Source organism: Polyodon spathula, chromosome 5 (assembly GCF_017654505.1).
Source record: "Polyodon spathula isolate WHYD16114869_AA chromosome 5, ASM1765450v1, whole genome shotgun sequence".
Lineage (NCBI taxonomy): Eukaryota > Metazoa > Chordata > Actinopteri > Acipenseriformes > Polyodontidae > Polyodon > Polyodon spathula.
In genome coordinates, this window is record NC_054538.1 from 66,831,918 (window position 1) to 66,855,574 (window position 23,657).

General features: G+C 39.5%; 1 protein-coding gene across 1 annotated transcript in view; it reads left to right on the top strand.

Annotated features, from left to right (window-relative positions):
• The window catches only part of zfand3 (zinc finger, AN1-type domain 3), a 73,323-nt gene that overhangs the window by 46,165 nt on the left and 3,501 nt on the right, over positions 1–23,657 (top strand). Inside the window, exons 4-5 of the mRNA XM_041251080.1 lie at positions 12,542–12,607; positions 20,200–20,364. Of these exons, the coding sequence (XP_041107014.1) occupies positions 12,542–12,607; positions 20,200–20,364 (231 nt within the window). The remainder of the gene's footprint in view (positions 1–12,541; positions 12,608–20,199; positions 20,365–23,657) is intronic.

Below are 23,657 nucleotides of genomic sequence, written 5' to 3' on the forward strand. Positions count from 1 at the left end.
AGAACAACCATCCTTCTTCTGTGGGTGTTTTCTCTATTTTACTCCAATCTACTTCTGTTAGTCTCTGTTTCATACCTTCATAGTTTGCTTTTCTAAAATTGTAAACCTTAGCTTTAGTCTTTACTTTTGGGGATTTAAAAAACACTTCAAATGAGACCATGTTGTGGTCTGAGTTTGCCAGTGGTTCTCTGACCTCTGTTTTAGTTATTCTATCTTCGTTATTTGAAAAGACTAAATCAAGGCATGCCTCCCCTCTAGTCGGTGCCTTGACAAATTGTGTTAGGAAGCAGTCATTTGTCATTTCCACCATTTCTATTTCATCCTTCGCGCTACCCACCGGGTTTTCCCATTTTATTTGGGGGAAGTTGAAATCCCCCATTAGTATGGCTTCTCCTTTGCTACACGCATTTCTAATGTCATTGTATAACAGATTATTGTGCTCACCGTCTGAATCTGGCGGTCTATAGCATGCTCCTATTATTATGCCCTTTGAATTTTTGTCTGTTATTCTGACCCATATTGATTCAGTTTTATTTTCTTTGTCCAGGTTTAACACCTGGGCTTCAAGACTGTTTCTTATGTATAGCGCTACCCCTCCTCCTCTTCTGTCCTGCCTGTCTTTCCTATACAGTGTATACCCACAAATATTATATTCGTCCCCATCACTCTCAGACAACCAAGTTTCTGTAACACCTATCACATCATAGTTACCTGTTAGTGCAGTAGCTTCAAGTTCTAGAATTTTGTTTCTGATACTTCTAGCATTTAGATAAATACATTTAATGGTTGTCTTACCTGAGTTGTTGTTCTTGTTTTGATGCGGTCTCCCTTCTGTTTTTTTGTTGATTTCTCCCCCCTTCCTTTCTAGTTTAAATGCTTCTGAACCTGCTCGAGGATCTTTTCTCCAAGTAGACTGGTTCCCTTGTTATTTAAGTGCAGTCCATCCCGTCTATACAGATAGTCCTCGTTGTAGAATGTGGTCCAATGATCAAGATAGGTGAAGCCTTCCCATGTGCACCACGTCTTCAGCCATGCGTTTTGATTAATTATTTCCAGCTGTCCATATGCCGGTAGTATACCAGAAAATACCACAGTTTTGGTTTTTCCTTCCTTTTGTTTTGCAGGGATTTTGGTCTGTCTCTTCCAATGTTGTTTGTACCGATGTGGACGACTACTACCGGGTCGTCTCCTGTTCGTTCTAGGAGCCTGTCCACGTTCTCAGTGATGTGCTTGACCGAGGCTCCCGGAAGGCAGCACACTGTTGTAGTAAGGGGGTCCAAACTGCGAATTGAACTTGCTGTGTTTCTCAATATGGAGTCCCCAACAATCATGACCTCCCTTCTTTTTGCTGTCTGGTCACCACTGTCAATGGGATCCTGGATGTTGTTCCTTTCATTCTGTTGTTGTTTGTTCTGCTCATCAAAATTCTGAAGTGACTCATCTGTTGGTTGTTTTGATTTCTGGTGGTTGTGTTTGACGAAGTTTCTTTTTTTTCCCTGCTTCTGCCTACCTGAACCCAGCTGTTCTGACCTATCTCCCTGGTGGCATTCAGTCTGTTTGGGGTGATGCAGACTTCCATGAATTGTGGGTGTGCCAGTTCACTTCTTCCAGCTCCATTTCTAGCATACTTACTAGTTTATGCAAATCCTGGATCGCGCGGCACTTTACGCACACTTGGTTTAGCTCTGCTGGGTTTTCTCGGATTTCCCACATCAAGCAGGTGTCACGGATTACTGGCTTGAAGACCATGTTGAGGTTTTTTTTTTTAAGTTTAGTTTCTTCTGCAGTTGTCAACCTGCTTTCAAACTGCTTCTAAACTGCTCTGTACTTTTCCACGCCTGTACTTCTCCCACTCGCTGTCGCTGGGAAGACTGCCTCGTTTAACTGCGTTGTTCTGCTGTGCTGTTGGCTCCTCCCCTCGCCCGTGTCTCAGAACGGCGCTGAATTTGAATCAGCTTGTTTGTTATCAGAAAAACACAAGCGGCTGTTTGACTTTGAGCTGCTGCTGTGTTTCCCCAATGTCCTCTGTTTTCTGATTAAAGCAATTCAAGATGCAATTTCTCCTTTCTGCTTCTAAACTGCTCTGTACTTTTCCACGCCTGTACTTCTTCCACTCGCTGTCGCCTCGTTTAATTTCCTTTAAAACTACAGCATGTCTTGCATTGGAAGTACAAACCTGCAAGTATCTGTAAATTGTCTGGTTGTGTAGCACACAGCATTTTACGTGTAGCTGTGTAGGTCAGCGAATGAGATACCTGAGCAATGCAAGCATGTAAGCATGCATTGTAACAATTGACCGCCGACAGCAATTGCCACATGACCGCCGTTAATTGAGCCCTGCAGTTTGCACTGCATTCCAGTCTGTATTGAGTTATAGAGAATGAGTCATGCCCAGTATTTCTGGAGATAGTGAAACCTCCAGGCAACGACAGACACCTTTTAAATCCACAAAGTTAATATTAGATTATTGCTCCTCTGTGCCTCACATCACAAAAGAAGGGAGCTTTGCCAGGTTTTATGTGGTATTTTCTAAAGAAAGATTGTAAGTGCTTGACAGTTATTTCATCTTGCCACTGGTTCCAAAAATCCCAACCACACGCTTTTAAAAGGCTTTCTATAACTTGTTGGTTTTATTAGCTGCGGGTATTAAGTACAGAATTAGTTTATTTGTGTGCATTTATCCAGGGGAAAGAAACCTAGAGGCTGAAGCCTCTGGGATTAACAACTGCAGGTATACATCACTGAACACACAAAGCATTGACAATCAAACGATAAAAACATTGTCGTTAATTCACTCTGGGATCAATACTTATTTATACTCCTTGAATAAATGTAATAGTAATATTTCATCAACATAACAGACAGGTTATTATAAATCAATAAATTACATCTTCCATTGGACAACGACAAAATAAGTAAATGTTTTCATGGTAATATATCATTAAATATGGTATACACCTCCGTGCTACAGGAAGCCTTATTAATAATATAGGAGAGTACAAGTTAAATAAATCATTGAATGTCATTAACGAAAAGTCAAGTTGAAACGACAGAACGTGTTGATTTAACCTTGTCCTTCAACAGTGCTGATAGTCAGTGTATCTTCTGCAATTGTTTCAACCATTAGTTTGTTAACTTTTGTGGAGTGCATTTGGTGGAGCAAGCTGTAATGGTTTGTTGCGATTAACTGGTAATTCTGATGCTTGTGCAAGGCATACTCTGTCTTGCAGGGAACAGTGCCCGAGGCTTGCAGCTGGGCTTCTCTCTGCAGGTAGTTGGATATGTGTTTGTATCATCTGGTTATTACTGTCCCTGTGCTGTTCATGTGATCAGATATATATATACTTTTTTTTAAACATCCTTGTAATCAAAGAAACTACAAAATGATAGCAATGATAGCAGAAGTGTCTACTGGAAGCTATAACAGTAGCACAGTATTTCATGTTAGGTTTCAAAATGTCACATTTTTCAATTGAAATTTTTTTCGTTAAGTATATGGGAAAACTACAAAGCAGTATGCAATTCATATGTTAACGTAACATTATTCAGCAGATTTCATTTGACTTTATGAAGCAACATTAGTTAATAATTAGTAGTAACCACAGCTGTTTTAAGTATAAATTATACCGTGACCATGACAATACCCCATTGTATGATATCTTTTTTTTTTTTTTTTTGTAATCTGTTATATTCCATTGATTTAATTTAGAGCCATATAAAGAAAGAAATAATGATTTATTTATACACATGTATTGTACTGTTTAAAAAAAAATAATTCTTCCAGTAATTGACAAAACATTACTCAGCAGTAAGTTTAACCATTTTGTTGTTGGAATATTATGAAACAAAACAAATCTTGGCTGCACACAAAACCCGCTCTGGGACTAGTTATTTTCATCCACAAAGTTGGTTTCTTTGGAGATCTATATTGTACTGTATAACAGGCTGCATGCAGACTTGTTACGTGGAGGTCAGGAGGTTAAGCCAGTCCTGCTCTGTGCTAATGGAGTTACTACAACTTCTGCCTCTTAAACATACATTTTAATTTCTGTTTCCAACACTGCACTTTATAGTCTGGTGGATAGAAAACACGATTTTGTGTAAATGGGCTTTCTCGGATTATGCATATCAACAGGTGATGGGGCAGACATGATGGAGCCCATACATACATACCTCTGTCTGAGCTTTTCAGCCCCTTTTGAAACCAGGAAACCCTTTGTAGAACAAGTGCAATATAAACCTTATGGGGTTGTTTTAAAGCATTATATCCCAGTGCAAAGTTAAACTAGAAAAAATATTGGTTTTGGTTTAGTAAGATTTACAAAACTTCCTTTAGGAAATACAATTAAAAAACAGGATTATATACTTATAAATATTCTGTAAGTTGTGTTTTTTTTAAATCCCAAAACATTTTTGAGAAACATTGGCATAGCACACATTACAGGCATCTAAGTAACTGCTTATTCAGTTGTGATGAAACTTGTGAAGGACAAGATATGGTGACTTTCTGTAATATATGTAGAAGCTGCACTGGTTTTAGTCTCCCCAGGGGCAAGGCAGTTTGATAAAGGGGTGACAGTAGGGACTCGGTTGGCAGATTTCAGTAACTGATGTTCCATGAGCAGCAGTCTCAAAAGAGAGACTAGAACAAGCCATGCTACAGAACTAACTGTTACTTGAAAATAGATGCAGAAACCTTTGTGTGTAATCTTGACAACTCGCATATACATACACGATTCGTGGAGCTCCAGTGTTATAAATGGGGTGCCTGAGAACTCGTGTTCTGCTTTACAGAAAAGGTCATGTCTGTTCGGATCAGAGCGTGTGGCTGACGGGGCTGTCTGTAGATGATGTCTAAGATGACATAACACACATTTCCAGAGCACCTTTAACTGTGCTGGTGACATTGAAAAATGCAGCTGTGCAGACAGGCTGTGACAGCTACAGTGCTCATGGTCTTTAAACTGAACAACTGATCTGCCCCACCAGTGTGGCCACTGCCAGTACAACAACAAACTTTCTTACCTCGTCTGAACTCCACACAACATGATCTTCCAGGTCTCTGTCGCTTGGGTCAGGAGAAAGAGAACCAGGTCACTTTCCCAGAGATCCTTTTTATAATCATCATTGGCGCTAAGTACATGCTCCTCCTCCATAAAACCCACACCTCATATCCATGTCAGGTTGTCCAAATTTCTCCTGCATTGCTTGGGTAAGGACTCTGGGCGTTGCGCTTTTTTTATTTTTATTCAAAAAAATAAAAAGTAACCGGTTTCCTCTTCCCCTTTTCTCCACTTTCTGCTTCTATGCCTTCCATCTGTTCTAAATGTGGTTCCCCACTTTCTCCATCTTCTAACACAAATTTATGTTTAATGTGTGTAGACATGTCAGTCACTCCTACTCTCAAGGAAGTTCCTTCCCCTTTGGTGGTTTACCTTTCTGGTAAAGGTCGTTCTACACCCTCTACCTCTGAAAGAGCAGGGAGCCCCAGAGAACAACGGGGTCCTGGAGTTTCTCCTCCCAGGAAAAGAAGAAAATCTACACACTCCCGCAGCAGCAGAGGGGGAAGACATATCTGCCATTGTGGAAGCTCCAGCAGCCAAGGCTCAGCCATCCCTTTCGCAGCTTCCTATGCCTAAAGGTCTTTCAATGGTTAAAGGAATATGAGCAGTCATAGCAGGCTCAACATTTACAGCGTCGCATACGGAAGTACACAGGAGCAATACTTTTCCCTGAGGAGGAATTTTTGAATATAGAGACGGCCCCTCTCCTATATACACAGATGCAGATGCCATACCGAGATTTATTTTATCCTCTCTCAAGGTACAAACCCAGACCTGTGCAGATCAGGATGGCTTCCTTAGCATCTTGGATGCAAGGGATAAAAAAGCCTTTGAAGGGTTCCCCTTCCACGAGGTGGTCTGGAGGCCTGTTGAGGCTATTTGGCAAAAACCTGCTGCTTTGCACCATGCCTGAAATTGATTTCAAACAGGCTAAATTTGATACCATCATGGCTACATTCTTTGAATGGGTCTGATAAAAGAAATTGATCATTTCTTAAAAAAAAAAAAAAAAAAAAAAAAAAAAAAAAAAAGATTACTCTGCCTCCGCATGCAGCACGCGGATCAACAATTATCAGATCCATGCAGCTAAATACCAGCATATGCTGTGGAACCAGTTCTCTACAATTTGTCACCTACGCCTGAAAATCTAGAGGTGGCCATGCAGCTAGCAGAAGGGAAAAACACATCTAAACTTCAACTGCAAGCTGCATGTGACACCAGTGATACGAACGCCAGAGCTGTGGCTAATGTCATCTCTGAAGACGGTGCGTCCAAATGAAAGCATCTTCTGTGTCACAAAAATATTGGAGTTGCCCTTTCAGGGTGATCTTTTATTTGGCACAAGCGTTAAGGATTCCCTGTCTGACATGAAAGAGGCTAGACAAGCGATTAGATCTTGCTCTACTACAGGGAGAGGTGCACCTTGCAACAGGGTTTTTTCAATAGACAAAGGTCATTCAGAAACCAGCCTCCTCAACCATGGTTCAACAGGCAGGGCTGCTTTCAATGTGGACCACGTAGAACAGGATGTGGCTATTATAAAGAGGGAGGTAGACCCTCTACCTCCTCCTGACCATTTTTCTCAGCCTTCCATCACAAACCCCTATCCACTGCCAATGGGAGGAAGGGTGTCCCAATTAAGCAGCTGGGGAAAAAATTACATCAGACCGCTGAGGCTTACTCAACAGGGTTACAGGATTGCGGTCCAGGTTTTACCGCCAACAGGCATCATTCAGACAGTTTGACTGGTCAAGACCAAGGGGCATCTGCCTACAAGAGGAAACTAACAAATGCTGCATTCCTATGCCATATAAGAGGTCCCCTTCTCTTCACAGACCCAGGGCCAATACTCAAGATACTTTCTGATGCAAAAGAAAAACAGGAAATTCAGGCCTATTTTAGACCTCAGGAACCTGAACAGTTTTTTTTTTCTTTCAGAAAAATTCAAGATGGTTTCACTAGCCATTATCATCAAGGCAGTTCAGCCAGGGGACTGGTTGATTTCTATAGATCTCAAAGATGCCTTCTTCCATCTTCCTATACACAAGGAATACAGAAAATATCTCTGATTCTCCATCAAAAATCGCCAGTTCTAGTTCATAGTCCTTCCTTTTGGGATCTCCACAGCCCCCAGGGTATTTACCAAGGTAATGGCTGTGGTAACTGCACATCTCCAGGGCATGGTCATCCACGTCTATCCATACATAGACGACTGGCTGGTAAGAGCTCCTTCCAGTGAGAAGGCTTTGGAACACAAAGACAAGGTACTCCTGCCTTTTTCAGGACTTGGGGTTACTGGTCAACGAGGAGAAGTAGTCTGTCATCCCAGCACAGTCTCTAATCTTCCTGGGAGCACAGTTCAATACAATATCAGGAAGAGATTACCTCACAGAAGAAAGAGCTGACACAATCTGACACGTAGCAAAACATTTCAAAATAAGAGCCAGAATAACAGCACGTTCCCATCAGCAGTTTCTGGGGCACATGGCATCATCAGTCTTCCTAGTAAGAGACACAGTGTTAAATATGAGACGCAGGTGAAAGGTGCCTTCATTCTTCTTGGAACCACACCCTGCCAGACTCCCACCACATCAAGGTCTCCCCAGGAGCAGCCACAGAAGCCAGATGGTGTCGCCTTTCACCTCGGGTATGTATGGGGTTGTCGCTGTCTCCACGTCCACCTACTCTCCGTCTATATACAGACTCCTCCCTGTTTTGGGTGGGGAGGACACCTAGCAGATGCTCAGGTCCAAGGCATGTGGTCACCAAAACAAAAATCTCGCCATATAAGTTATTTGGAGCTCTTGGGCACTTCACCCCAATATTAAAACAAAGAACAGTACTGATCCTCACAGACAACACCACAGCAGTAAAGTACATAAACCATCAGGGAGGCACAAGATCATGGGACCTCTGCACTTATTTACCAGAACTCGACAACAGTGTGGCAGATCTACTCAGCAGGATAATGGCACCCCACAAATGGAGGATTCGGCCAGACATCCTAGAGTGGGTATTCAATGAACTAGGTCACCCAAAATTAGCCCTGATTGCAACGACAGAAAATACCCAGCTGCCACTCTTTTGCTCCCGGTTTCACCAGGAGGCAGCAATAGCAACAGACGGTCTGTCCATTTCATGGTCAAATGACCTGATGTACGCTTTCCCACCCTTACCGCTAATCCCAGAGGTACTCGGGAAGGTGAGAAGAGACAGAGCCAGTCTCATACTAATAGCCCCCTACTGGCCCAAGAGGCTTCGGTTCTCGGAGATTCTACAACTAACAGAGACAAGACCCATGCACGTTCCACTAAACCCCGATCTGTTATCTCAGAACGTGGGGAAACTACTACACCACAATCCAGCAGTTTTTCAACGTCAACAATTGAGGGATAAGGGGCTATCTGAACAAGTGATAAACATTTTACTCGCTTCAAGAAAACCATCCACCTTTCAAACCTATTCAGGTAAGTGGAGGGAGTTTGTCTCCTGGTGCAAATCAAAATCCTTGCACCATTCAAACATTCTCCTCTCAGAATTTCTGTCTTACCTTAGCCACTTATTCTTCCTGTTCTCAGTTCAAGTACATGTTGCTGCAATCTCCAGCATTTTACACGGCTGGGATAATCACCAGGTGGGCTTCTATCCGTTAGTTACCAGATTTATTAAGGGAGTAAACCACCGGATAACAATGAAGAAGCATATTTTGTATTGTCTGATTTGGCTAGATAACAAGAGTTAACTATAATGCTTTCTGTAAGAGACAATGAAATGTTTTAAGTTTTTATTTAGTTTAATGCTAAAGTTTAGATTTTGTATACTGTTTAAAAAAAATAAAAAAAAATTGACAAATTCAGTAGTTTGTTGCTGCAGGTGCTGTACCATATTATAGTCATTCAATGTGCACATTTATTTCATACATAGTGTTATACCTTCTGCGTTAAAGCATTTTAAAGTAAAATCAAAACAGTAAAATTTGTGTTTAATTTAAGTAATGCATATCATTAGAGTAACTACATTTATAATTACAAAACTAGTACTATAACGTCTTTTGGCAATTGTTAATTAGTATATATATTATTATATATATATATATATATATATATATATATATATATATTATATATATATATATATATATATATATAAAAAATATGCTTATGCTTATGCTTTCTGTTTTTCATTTTATTTTCCATCTTCCCTTTAAAAATGACACCTAATTATCTGACATCTAGTTACCTAATTATCATACGTGTTACTTTTGAAATTAGTTTCATTTAATTTCTGCTACGCAAATTAGTTAAAACATGTTAATACACCATTGCAAATCCCATTAGGTTACACAAAATATGCAATTAACACTTTTTTGGATTGTAATGTGGTTAATTTAAAATAAAACTGAAAAGGCGTGAGGATGCAGTAGTTATAAGGGGTAATGCAAGGCTATATGGTGTCATGGAAAACTGCTGAAAAGTCCTGGAAAACTATTCTTAACCAAGGGTGGCAACCCTGACTAGTAGTTTTTTGTATCTCTTTAAAGTAGTAGAACATTTGAAATGATCAGTGTATTTGTGTAGAGACTTAGGACAGGAAATAAGACAGTACTTCACAAAGAGTGGTGAGGCTATGGAATAGGTTACTTAGCCATATTGTTGGTGCTGGACCACTGGGATCCTTTTAAGACCCGACTTGACAAAGGCTTTAAGGTTAATCTGCTACCAGGAACCGAACAAGTATTAATGGCCTCCTCTTCATTTTGTAATTTGCACACTATTCAATAAATAAAAATCTTGGTTCTAGTTGCAATTCATTTAACCCTTTGCAGTCCATTTATTGAGCGTTTTTGTCAGGCACGTCCGGTCCAATTTATTTTCACATGCACGGTTAATTTTACACACACTGTTAATTTTCTTTCATGGTAAAATAGGTTTAAAAGGCATTGACTCGCAAAAGGACACTCAGTACTGTATCTCCAGCCAAGCCCCACCCCTTGTTCACTGTATTTTTCATATACCTCTTTATAGACGTGCATACTGAAATTCTCTCCTGATCACTCATTTTATCACCAAACTCCTCAACATTGCGATCTATTTCATTGTATTACTGTAACATCTCAAAAAGCTCTGCAAATGTCTGATATTCTTTAAGCACTGGATGCAGATGCAGCTACTCCTTTGTCCTTAGGGTCCGACATCAGACTGGAAAGGGAAAATTGTAATGCAGGACCTAGTCCGACATAGGACCGCAAAGGGTTAATACAATCTTGTTCGTTGGGACCTAAAGATCTTGACGTTTAAACTTAGAGAGACAGTTCAGATTGTCTGTAGATATTGATTTTGTTGTATGTATCCAGTGTTTCTTCACAGCTCCTGTTGGGGTGTGCCTGTAGATGCCCCTGCTGTTTAAGTGTACATGATGCCCTCCTGAAATGGGGCAAGGGGGAGAAGATTCTGTACCTTTCTTGAGCAATGTTCTGTTTGTTTCTAATCAATTGTTGGCTAAAACATCTCTGTGGTGGTCTAGGATCAAGTTTCTATCTAACTGCTTTGGAGAGTCATTGTTATGAAAGCCCAGTGCTGTTAGATCCTTCTAATGGCATTGGAGGGAGCGCCCAAGCGCAGAGTGAAGGCAGCCTTAGATATTTAGACATGCAGGCTTGCTGTCAAATACTTTTTGACAAGTTCTGTATGGTACAGAACAGAAGGGGGTAGATTACACAGAGGGCCATGACTGTGTTCAAAAGATAGCAGGTCTTGAAATTTGCTGAAACTGGTATGTGGAGTTCCCTCTGTCACATGGCTGATCCAAAGCCACACTATCTACTCCCGTTATAAAAATGAGTGCTTGGACAAATATTAAAACAAATAAGGCTTAATGTATTGGTTGGCAGGGTTCTCCCCAAGCCTTTTCAGCTGGGCACGCCGCCTGGCAAAGTGGCTGGCGCCGCCCAGCTGAAAAAAAAAAAAAAAAAGATGCTACTGTTTCTTTAACAGTGATTGACTGTACTTCTAGCAGACTAAATCAAAAAAAAAATCTTGGAACCACATGACAGCTGTATTACGTCTTGACACAACATTTAACCAATCAGAGTTGAAGGGGCAGGTTTTCTGTGTTAGCACTTTGAGAAGCTAAAATGGTAAAATGACTGCTAAAAGTATCCGATTATTTTCAAAGCAAAAATAGTGACAATGAATACAGGGTTTTCAAAATAAGCCGGTGATGGGCGCACTCCACCTCCGAATACTATATTTGCGCCGGCTACTTTATTAAAAAAATAGATTATTTGAGTTATCATTCGCTCCATTTTTTGTCTTTGTACTGTAAGGTTATATAATATATATATATATAAGTACATAATAGCTATACATATGCAGCTATGTCATGTATCGAGACTGTACTCCTTTAAGAAGAAAGGCATGATGGGGCTATCAGATGAACGCTTGTCAGCTGACCTACAAATGCTTAAGTGCAGAGGTGCTGGATTATTACACTTCTCTTTCATGCAACAGTTATGATGGTGACCAAATGAGTGGGAGTACCATTGTGTAAAAAAAAAAAAAAAAAAAAAAAAAAAAAAAATTGTTAAAATGAACAGTTGCATTCAAAAAATGTAGGACAGCGAAAAACAAAAATGCCCTGAAAACTTAAGATAATGAAAACAATTTAAGTGAAGCAATAAGCTCAATAATTAAACTAAAATCAGGAAGTAAAGGTCCCTTTTTTGTGAACTCCAATAAATCTATTATCTTTCCCCCAGTCAAATTGTAGAGTGCCTAAATAAGCACGGTAATTTACCATAATAAAAAGTAATGAAAAAGTGCAACCAGATATAGTCCAACGAAAAAAGTTTCAAAACGTCTCGTCAGGTTTGAAATTGCTGGCTGTGAGCACCCAAGATGGCGAACCACAGAACACTGCCCTAGTCCAGCCTCCATCATGCCGATTTGAACGAAGGCGCTGCTCTCTTGACACACGTGGTGTATTTGTTCTTTTTTCTGTGATTTTTCTTTATAGCTTTTATTCAAGCTTGTAATTCAACAGCTGAAATCGCTGCATATCCAGTGTCCAATCAACTCTATCACTAATTAGGTGATTTAAGTGCATATGCTTCAGTCACTCAAGCGTGTCATGGTCAAGGATGAATGATCAGGCAATTAAAAAGAAACCAAAAACATTTCATCAATATCTTATATACCTTATTTTTTCCAAAATAAATGTGTTACAATAGTGAAGTTTCTTTTGATCGGTATATATTACAGTAAAAAATAAACAAACAACTGTGGAGTAAAGTAAATCTGGTACCCCATTGTATGACCTGTTAAAGAAAGGAGAGAAGTGCTCTTCTGTGAAGTTAATGTTGTTTATTTCTGTCCTCGTTTTATGCATAGTTGCCTTTGCATGATGTGTTTTTGATAGTCATATAGGATTTTATTTTATGAACGAATACAAACATGGACTTTGTCTCTTCTGTGTTTCAGGTGTTCCCTGCACAGACACAGCCCATGGCACATTAGCAACACCCACAAAAAGGCCCTGCGAATCAGGTAGGTCTACTGCCAAATGCCCCTTCCAATTGGGTGAGTGAGCCCTGCTTTCCTCTTCCACATCTCCAGAGTGCAGTCCTGGTAGAGCCTTTGTTAACTGGCAGTCCTGTGTGAGCACTCCAGATTTGGTTCACCAGAGGTGTTTAACATAATAACAATATAAAGTGCCTGCCCTGAGTCAAACAGGCAGCCGTCCAGTTTCCTCATAATATGACATTTTTGTTCTTGGTCTTTTTAGTCTTTGTAATTTGTGTGTAAAGTAGTAAAGTCTGTGCTGGTATCCTGTATCATACTTAGTTTTACCAAGTCAGAAACTTGGCTTCCTACAGCGTTCATTATATTGATGGTCCTTTCTTCTTTTTAAAAAGCGCACGCTATTTTTTTTTACTATACTAAAAATATTTTCTGGTTTCCGTCCTAGCTGTTTATATCAGATTTATTTGTGGTGATTTTCATTCTTGTGCCTGTTCCTCGGTGGCTTGGAAGTTTTATTATTTAATCTTCCCATCCTCCCTCCTGTGCTCCCCTGTGAGGTACTGGGAGGCGTTTGCAGTATTTCTGCTGTGGAGCCCAGAGCAGGGTTTGCACTTAATTGATGTTTTTAGGGGATATAAAAGCGCTGAATTCTTTAATTAGAGGGTACTTGGCTCCTGCTTTTTCCATTGCTTCTCATTTTTCATTGCTGACACAGTCCTGTTGCTCTAACTGCTCATTTTACTGCAGTATAGAGGCAGCCTGTAATGCAGGACTCTCATTGCATAGCAGTTTGATTAGGCTCACACTAAATGCTAGAGGTAGCTTTAGGGCTGCAACGATTCACCTAGGGCCATTGCATGTATCATGATAATATTGTAGCGCGATCTGCATATCATGATACCCCTAGGTAAAAAATATAATTGAGGTTCACAAGAAAATGGAGCTGTGCAATGAAAGTTTGAAATTTCTGTACAGGGGCCAGGATACCTGGTTCTCTAAGAGTTGGACACACAGACCATCCAACACAACTTTAAGTGGAGGTGGTTTTAACTGCACCGGGGTTGTAAGAGTTTAAGTTTATAAATAGAATGATATATAGGTCAAAAATCACACCATCATCATCCCGATAAATGTCTCATGTTGGTTGTGGGCAGCATTAGACTACAACCTACAAGGTTAATTAAGAGCAGTAGCAGGATTTGAGTTGGTGGGGAGGCAGCTTGCGTCCTGTTTCAAACAGAATTGAACACTCAAAACATGGGCTGTTCAGAAAGGAACTGTGGCCCTTGTTTTCCATTCTACTGTAATAATAGGACTTCATTTATTGTATTTAGTAAGGGGGGAAAAAACATGAGGCGATTATCACTCTTGTGCAATTGTGCTTGCTTCACACTTTTTTTTTTTTTAGTGGTACCAGATTAAATTACATTTGTTTTCAATATTGCACATGCCTTAAACTGGGTTATTCAACTTAATACAATCCACAGCTTAATAAAATCCATCCCTCTCTGTGTAATCAATTTTTAAGAAGTCAGGCATAAGTTAAATTAAAATTTATGCAACCTGGAGCTTGGTTATGCAAAGACAGGGGAGGCACAATAAACCAACATGAGCTCAAACCTGTGTGTGTTAATAATAATAAAGCGAAATTGTACTGTATTTTGGTTAGTGTGTAGTACCTGTATATGTCGGTGTAGTATTGCAAAATACTCGACACCCAGATTTTGGAATATTGCAGTATGTCTTATTTTGTTGTAAGCATTGCAGAGAAGACTCTAGATTGCCATACATTCAGAAGACCATGGGTATGTTTCCTTTTTAATTAAAAAATAATTTACAATTAATATGAACAGCTGTCCCTGTCTCATGCATGGCCACATCTAGTTATGAGGACACAAAGGTCGTGTCCTCGGTTGTTTTTTTGCTTAAAAATGTAAATTATGGTAAAGTACACAAGACTCCTTAATTTTCTTTGTTGGTTTGCTGTGTAACATAGATTTGGAGGTTAAACAGTAAATGCCAAGCAGATATATATATTCTGCCAGTTATAGCTTGAAACCTAAGTTTGACCTCGGTAGAATGTCATCTCTGGTTACGACACTGGTCTTGTGGTATAGGAGCGTTTCATTTTGCACTTTGCCCACCCAAAGTGCTAATGAGAAGACACTGTTATGCCATAATATACAGGGATAGCTGTACACATTTCTTTAATTTATGAAATGACTGTGCAATCTGCATCTGCTCCTGGGAAAGGATTGGGGGAATAGCTGTAGTAAACCAAGGACTTGGCTACAGTTTAAATAAATCAAAGTCTAAGGTGAGAGCCAGCAGTTAGAACCCTGTCGTGTGAGAGTGCAGCACTAGAAGTTAGGAATGAATTTGGGAGAGGGTAGAGTCAGGGAGCATGTGTCTGTCAGTGTGTGTACCGCTCTTGCAAGGTGCTAGAACTGAGAAACACTCTGCCAAGATCAAACTGCTAAACTATTAATGAGCAGAGCCTTGCACACACAGATTGTGCGAACATATAAATACATGCATTAAAAGTGCTGCTTTTTTTTTTTTAGAGATTAAAAATGCATTGTTACTAAATTCCTGGCGCAGCCTCTGTCATGTTGGCACTGAGGGTATTCCAGGGAAATAGCGAATTTTAATCTAGTAAGAATTCAGCGCCTTCTCATTGTTAGATTGGTACTCAGCTCCCCAGCATTCACAAGTATTTGACATCATTCTGCTGCACACACACATACACACAATACAATTATTTCTTTGTCACTTGATAGTATTCGTGTTATTAAAACAAAATGAAAATCCTATTTCAGATCTTCTTTCACTTGATGATGGGAAAGATTTGATAGATGTGGGTTATTAGTGTTATTGAATTATGTAGTGCTAGAGTAAAGAGATACCCTGTCTAATTGTCTTGGCCTTAACTCTAATTGTAGTGCAGGTTACAGCAATGCAGGTACAGGTCCTGCTTTTAATGGAATTGATTTTTATATCTTCTGCTTTAATAATTCGTATCTGACCTCCAATGTAAGTTAAGGTGACCAGACGTCCCGGTTTTTCCCCAGAGCATTGTCTCACTGGTAACAGAAATTACAGAATATTGTATTTTCATGCAGGCTGCTGTGTTTCTACCATATGGAACATATTACAGCACACTTGATGTGACTAAAGAAGGTTGAACGACCAGTAGCATTAAAAAGCAGCTGTTCGGCGCTGTGCAAATCTGATTACTGAACAATCAGCTTTCATATTTGCAACCAATCACAGAGAATTGTAGGCGGGTTTATCCACTGACTGCTGCGGAAGTGAACTGGTTGCTATCCTCTACTGAATCATCACTTTTGCTGTGTGAAGGGGTTAGACTACTGTAGTCTAACAGTAACGGCTCATACTGGTACTGTTATATTGCATGGTGAGTCTGCAGTGTGAAAAAAGACAGCTAAGGCACATGCTTCGGAGGACAGCATTTGTTCATCTTTGCCCCCCGGGGTCAGCGCAGGGGTGGTAGAAAATAACAGAAAACTAACTGGCGACTACTAAATTTAAAGAAAAAAATTATAATATTTAAATTGATAGTTGAGTAGGGGAGACCGGGGACAGTTGTAAAAAAAAAAAATAAAATAAATAAAAATTCCTGTCTCTCCATTACGCACAGATGATTTGAGCTAGTTTGACCAGACTTTGATACAAACAACTTACATCCTGTCCTCTTCCAGTCCCTGTAGTTATCCTGTTTTAAGCTCTGATATACATTTCAAACCCTCTTGCTATATGTAAGGTGTAAGGTGTCCGATGTTACAATTGACCCCATGGCCAGGGTCAGTTGTAACATTCTGTGAAGAAAATTAAATAACACATTATTTAACTCAAGCATTGAATGTTTTATTTATTTATTTTTTTGTCCTACTTTTAAAACTTTAACATCCCTAAAATTATAGGCCTTATCAAGCAATAATATGTTGCTCTGAGTGATACTTGTGACATGTGAACATTTTGTTTCCTTCGTTGCAAGATTCATGTGCACAAATTTGCTTCAGCTAGTGGTGTATGGCGTCAATTGTAACACCTTGCCCCAAACCAGGGAGCCATTACTAAACCTTATGTTCCAGCAAGAAACAACAAAACTAAAAGCAATCAATCGTGTCAGTTAAGTACAGAGATCAGGGATGAGAATGGTAAAAGCTTGGATCCATAAACTGGGTAACAAAAAAAAAAAATTGGAAGAAATTGACTCTACTGAGTCAAAAATCAATTTTTTTGTAGATAAAATCTCAGGGCTTTGGCGCAGACAGAGACCTGAACTGAGCATATGCAGAGTGAGTGATGGCACTCGTTTGTTTCTGACTGGAGAAATTCAAGGTGTTACAACTGTTCCCGGTTTCCCCTACTGTATATGATACAAATAGTTTAAAACAATTACAAAAAAATACGTCCTCATTTCATTGTACCTTTCTTTTAAAAAATATGTAAATAAGCAGCCTGAGAGGCATTGCTTTAATTTGGCGACCCCTTATTTTTATTTCTGTGTTAAATGTATTATTGAAGTATATTTTATCCTGCAAAGTTTTAAGAAAATAGACAATGGAGTACTCGTATTTAAGATTAATGTTATCTGTTGCATACGTGTGATAGCTCTATAAGGTATTTTATCAAAGTATTTTGCTTTCACAGCTTTTAGTTTAGTAGAAGAAAAACACATTTAAATAAATAAATTTAAAAAAACGTGCTTGTCCTTCAGGCAAATGTCAGGCCTTGAATTATCCCTTTTTGTTTCTCCAAGTATATATATATATTTTTTTCCTTTTAACATGTTTTATTCAATTTATTATGGAAAAATAAATGTGACCTTTTTTTTTTTTTTTAAAAGGTGTGTTGTGGTGGTTTTTTTTTTTTTATTTTTAAAATAACTTGATTGAGCCCATAGGCACCTAACCAATAGGGCACAGGAGAGGTAAACTATATTTTGCACCGCTACTTTCTTTACCAAGTATGAACACACTGTTATTCTATGTTTTTTGCTTTGATTTTACCTTTTAAAGGATTTAAAATGTAATAAAATAGAAAGTAATTCAGAAGACACTCGATGTCTGACATTGACCCAAAAAAAACGCACCCTGCATGAACATTGGTTTGACCCACAGTCCTCACTGCACTATTTACAACATCAGGGAAGTTTGGAGAAAAAAAAAATACTTCAGTATAGGCTAGGTAGTTAGTTTGGTTGGTTTTTATTCTCTCTTAAATTGTATTCACTAGGGGGAGGGAGGGAGCCAAGAGAACCAGACAGTTCTTTATTATTATTAAGAAGGAGGAGGAGGAGGAGGAAGTTAGTGGGTTCATGTTGCTGCAAGGGCATGAATGTTGTTACTGTTATTAAGCACTAGTAGTAATCTGATGCAGTGTTATTTCAAAATAACAGAAGCCTGTTTTTACTTTAGTGAAGTAGGCTAAAATGTTTTGGGCTTTTATATTGAAGCTTGTTCTGACGACTCATTCAGTCAAAAAACAAGTAGGAATTTGCTTGCATCGTTTGCCATTTTTCAAGTCAAGTAAGCTTATTTGTGTATCAAAAACGTCAATCGTCGCAGTCCTTCTTTAGCAGCCAGTGTCCTCTTTAAAGGCATGTACTTAATCATAAGTTAAAATATTTTAGCTTATTACTCTCCCCGTCATTCTACTCACCGTCAGCCCTTGTTAAAGATACAAAATAATGTATCTGATCCGAAGCAAGTGCAAAACTTGCCCCAATATTTAAAGTAAAAAATAAATAAGTTTAAAACTAGCGAGATGACTAGCAGCAGGTACATTGTTGTTAAGTTATTTTATTATGGGTAAGCTTTGCCCTCTAACTCAATGGACCATATTTAGAAAAAGCACAAAGGCAGAGACCCAATTTATTAGAGGACTAAGACATTTTTAATGGTATATAAAACAAGAAACAACTCTTGACTGGTCCTTACTGCAACTAAGTTTATACTGTTGAAATTGTTTTATTCAGCATAATGAAGTCTTTTTTTTTTTTTTATAAAATAAACCAGTGCTTCCGACTTGGCAAGTATTTAACTGACTTAATTGGGGAATACTTACCAGCCAAACAACAGTGCTGCACTTGCTTTTATTTTCTTGTTTAACACTTTCCTTTAATAAACTACATGTGGGAATTCTAGGTGCAGCACTGTGCAGAGATGTCATTTGTACTGGTTTTGCCATTTAGTGCTACATGCATGTATTTGTAATGTAATGCATGCTCAGTAAGTACATATTGAACGTTTTATGCTGAAACACCTGCTCAGTTTTGTCGGTTTGCAATTACTAAAACCGTAACTTTGCTTTGTTTCTTGTAGCTTCTTAATTGTAAAATAATAATGATTTCCATTACATGAGTGTTGATGTTGAACTTCATGCCTATTTGAACTCTGCTCTCGCCAAGATAAGCACCAACTAAGACGCAGCTTTGCAGTAAACTAATGTGATCCATCTGCATTTCCATCCATTTGCGTTGTTTTCCATTTGATGTAGCTATCCTTCTGTCTGGTGCTGATTGCTGAAGTGTAATGCTGCCTCCTGGGATCTGCTCATTTTGCCTCCCCAGCGCATCAGCACACACAATGGCTGTGATGCTTGCTCCGGGGATCAACCCAGTGCAGTCTCCCCAGTGCATCAGCATGACAACCGTCTGGATTGAGCCAAGTCGGGTACATCTCTGGGGTCTTCAAGTGGGCACCTTCCATCCTTGGTGTTTCATTGACTAGCCCATGACACCTCAAGAGGGCTGAACAGTGATTCTGGCATCCTAGCATCACCCCCGTCCATCCCCCACTCAGCTCAGCCCAGCTTACTTACCTGTACATTAGCATTGCTTTCTTTCTGTTGTGCTTGAGATCCCCATCCAGAATCTTTCCATCTCAACCACAGCCAGTTGCTGCTCCTTTCTGCTTCTTCAGATAAGTTCTTCACTGTGCGATGCAACTCTTGGCCACTGAACCCAACATCTCTGAGAAACCAGGTTGTAGAGTGTGCCACAAATCCTCAACAACCCACCTCCACTGGGTAAACTCGGACTCTCCATTCTCGCTGTTCCGCTTCAGCAGCTAGTTGAGCATACCGAAGTTTCTTCCTCTTGTACACCTCATCCACAGCATCTTCCCATGGCACTGTAAACTCTACCAGATGAACAAGGCATAATGATGATATAATAATAATAATAATAATAATAATAATAATAATAATAATAAATGTGCCTCTATACACTCGGCAGTTAGTTCTTTTGTTTGCCCCCCACCTTTTACCAAAGACATTTATTAAAACACAATTGTTGTACTGCTTTTAGAATGAAACACTCACCTGTAGGTACCAAAAACTGTCTTTGTTACTGAATAAGAGTTTACTGCTCCAGAGCTTTATCTATACTCGGTGAGTACCATTTAGTGTGTTTATTATACAGTTAAATAAACTCTCTGAATCGCTAATCTGCTTTTAACAATATCCTGAAATATTTAGAGAGGCAGGTTCTCGGTACCAGATGCAATGTCACCTTATGTAACCTCATGTATTTGGATTAAATAAGTGGTTCTGAATGGATTACACATCTGCTGCGTTTCCGGTGGCAGGGTCTGTGTCCGAGGGCGAGGAGTCACCAGGGAAACGGGCGCGGCTGCAGGATGACGTCGCTGAGGAAAGCCGTGGAGGCACCAAGCAGAGGAGTCGCCGGCGCTGCTACCGCTGCCAAACCAAACTGGAGCTGGTGCAGCAAGAGCTGGGCTCCTGCCGCTGTGGTGAGTCCAAGAGAGATAGACGACACTGACAGAGAGCTTTGTGTGTGAGGGAGACTGCCGCTAAACTGCGTTTGATAGATGACACTGACCTGTGTGAAAGAAACTGCAGCAAAACTGTGTGAGAGATGACACTGAACTGTGTGAGAGCCTGCAGCAAAACTGTGTGAGCGATGACACTGATGCCTCATACACACACACACACACACACTCTGCAGTTGGCATGACAACCGTATTAACAAACTGCACTCGCTGCGGTTGTTTGTTGTACACACACACCTTTCATTACTGAAGGGAGTGCACTCCCTGTTTAAACAAACCACTGAACTCAGACCACCTTTACACAACATTTGTTAAGTTTGTATTGCAGCAGCAAGGAGGCTGGAGGAGGGGGGGTGATCTGTGTGATGTGAGATTTTATTTTTATATATATATATATATATATATATATATATATATATATATATATATATATATAAAACACAGCAGTCATTCTGAAGTGCCTCGCTACAACAGTACCCATCTTCCTTAATGTTATGTAGTGTATTTTTTATATAGACGTGTGTGTGTGTATATATATAATGTCATTTTATTTAGTTTCGTGCATTTAATTGAGTACTTTTTCCACTTATCTACACACCATACTCCACACTGTTAAGGGGAAAAAAGTTTTTGATTGAGAAAAAAAATTATATATTAAAAATACAAAACTGAAAGATCATAATTTGGATAAGTCTCCACCCCCCTTAGTTAATACTTGGTGAAAGTATTTTTGGCAGCAATTACAGCAGTGAGTCTTTTGGCTTTGGTCTCTACCAACTTTCCACACCTAGATTTGGCAATTTTTGACCATTCTTCTTTACAAAACTGTTCAAGCTTTGTCAAGTTCCTTAGGGAGTGTTGATGGACAGCAATCTAAGTCATGCCACAAATTTTTGATTGGATTTAGGTCAGGGGTCTGACTGGGCCACTCAAGGACATTTTACCTTTTTGTTCCTTAGCCACTCCAGTGTAGCTTTGAGCTGTGCGCTTTGGGTTGTTGTCATGCTGAAAGGTGAACTTCTGTCCCAGTTTCAGCTTTTTCAGAAGGCAGCGTGTTTTCCTCAAGGACTTCTCTGTACGTTGCTCCAATCATTTTCTCTTCTATCCTGACACAAGTGTCCCACTCCCTGTTGATGAGTAACATCCCCATAACATAATGCTGCTACCACCATGCTTCACAGCTTGCACCAAGCATAACGCTTTGCATTTAGGCCAAAAAGTTCGATTTTAGTTTAGTCAGACCACAAAACTTTTTGCCACATGGCTACAGAATCTCCTGCGGGTTTTTTTTTTTTTTTTTTTTTTGCATACTTTAGACTGGATTCAAGGTGGGCTTTCTTGAGTAATGGCTTCTTTCATGCGACCCTACCATACAGGCTAGATTTGTGGAGTGTTTGGGATATTGTTGTCACATGCACACTTTGACCAGTCTTGGCCATAAAAGCCTGTAGCTCTTGCAAAGTTGCCATTGGCCTCTTGGTAGCCTCTCTGATCAGTCTCCTCCTTGCTTGGTCATCTCGTTTGGAGGGACAGCCTGATCTAGACAGGGTCTTGGTTGTGCCATACACCTTTCCACTTAATTGTCTTAACCGTGCTCCAAGGGATATTAAAGGCCTTTTGATATTTTTTTTTGTACCCATCCTCTGATCTGTGCCTTTCAATAGCTTTTGAAAGCACCTTGGTGCTCATGGTTGAGTCTTTGCTTTGAAATGCACTACCCAGCAGAGGGAACCTACAGGAACTGCTGACTTTGTCCTGAAATCATGTGACTCACTACAGTTTAACACAGATGGAGGCCACTAACTTGGTGTGTGATTTTTGAAGGCGATTGGTTACACAAAGGGGGGTGGACACTTATCCAACCAAGCTATTTCAGATTTTTATTTTTAATCTTCTACAAATTTCTAGAATATTTTTTTCATTTGGAAGTGGTGGGTAGGATATGTAGATAAATGAATATATATAATGCATTTTAATTCCAGGATAAGGCAACAAAAGGTGAAAATATTTAAAGGGGGTGTAGACTTTCTATAGGCACTGTATAAACATTTTGTTCCGACTTTCTGTTTGGTATTTCCACGTTTTGTTTTATATGAAGTGTTTTAAAGTGAAATTTCAATTTTTGTTTGCTTGTTCAGCTACAAAAAGGCACAAGAAAACTTCATGTTATTACTTTATGAAAACGTGTTGAGGGCAACTCTTTACTGTGAAGAAACGACAATAGCAAGGAATGAATTGCATTGTCAACTTTATGTACTGTATTTCTGGAATAAACAAAACGTTTAACTTGAACTTCTTTTTTTTGGCATGCATTGTTTTGTAGTTAATTCACTGGGGTAAAGTAAGCCCTACACAACTTATTCTTTACTCCTAGGATATTTTTCTGTTTTAACGTGTTACATATTTTAAAGTCATGATGTAAAATAAAGGCACACAGACATACAGGGGCCACGGCCATGCCCCCCTACAACTGCTGTTATGCTGTCTCTGTCTGCGTTCAGAGCAATATAATGGCTTTTATTACTTTTTGGGAAAAACAAATGAATATTTAAATTGAGCAAATATCTGAATATGAAAATCCTGTGTTCGTCCCAGCACTAGTTTTAATATACACACACACAGTCGCTGCGCGTTAAGTAATCAAACTGAATTAATAACAGAACTCGGTACTTGTTCCGAACAGGATTAACTAGTGTGGCTGTCATTGCTTTTTGCAACCAGACTGTCTGTGTACTTAAACTGTATTAAGAGCAAAAGGTGAACTTGCAACCGCATTTAGGCTGGGTGTGTGTATATGAGGCCTGAGAGACCACAGCAAAACTGTGTGCATCAGATAGAGAAAAAAAACTAAGGACAGGTCATTGAGCGGAGAAGTGGCAGAAACAGCTTCATAGCTTAGGCAACTCAAATCAATTAACTCCAGTACGCATCACCAACCAGTTAATTTCCTTTTTCAAGTCACACCAAATGCACAGTGGTGACCGATCAAGCTAGAAGATTTTGAAATTAATATAGCTGCTACATCTCTGGCCGTGTTTTTTACTTTTCTTGTTGTCCGTGTCGGGTTAGATGTGAAGCAGAGGGTTGAATCATGCCTGTGTTGGAAAGGGATTTTGTCACACTGTGGTAAAGGTGTGGAATTATCTAGGGGCTACCTAACTAAGTTAATGTGAAACCATTGGGATGCTCAAAGATCCGACTTGACAAAGTTTTGAGGTAATCGGCTACTGTAATAGCTCTATTGCAGTCACTTT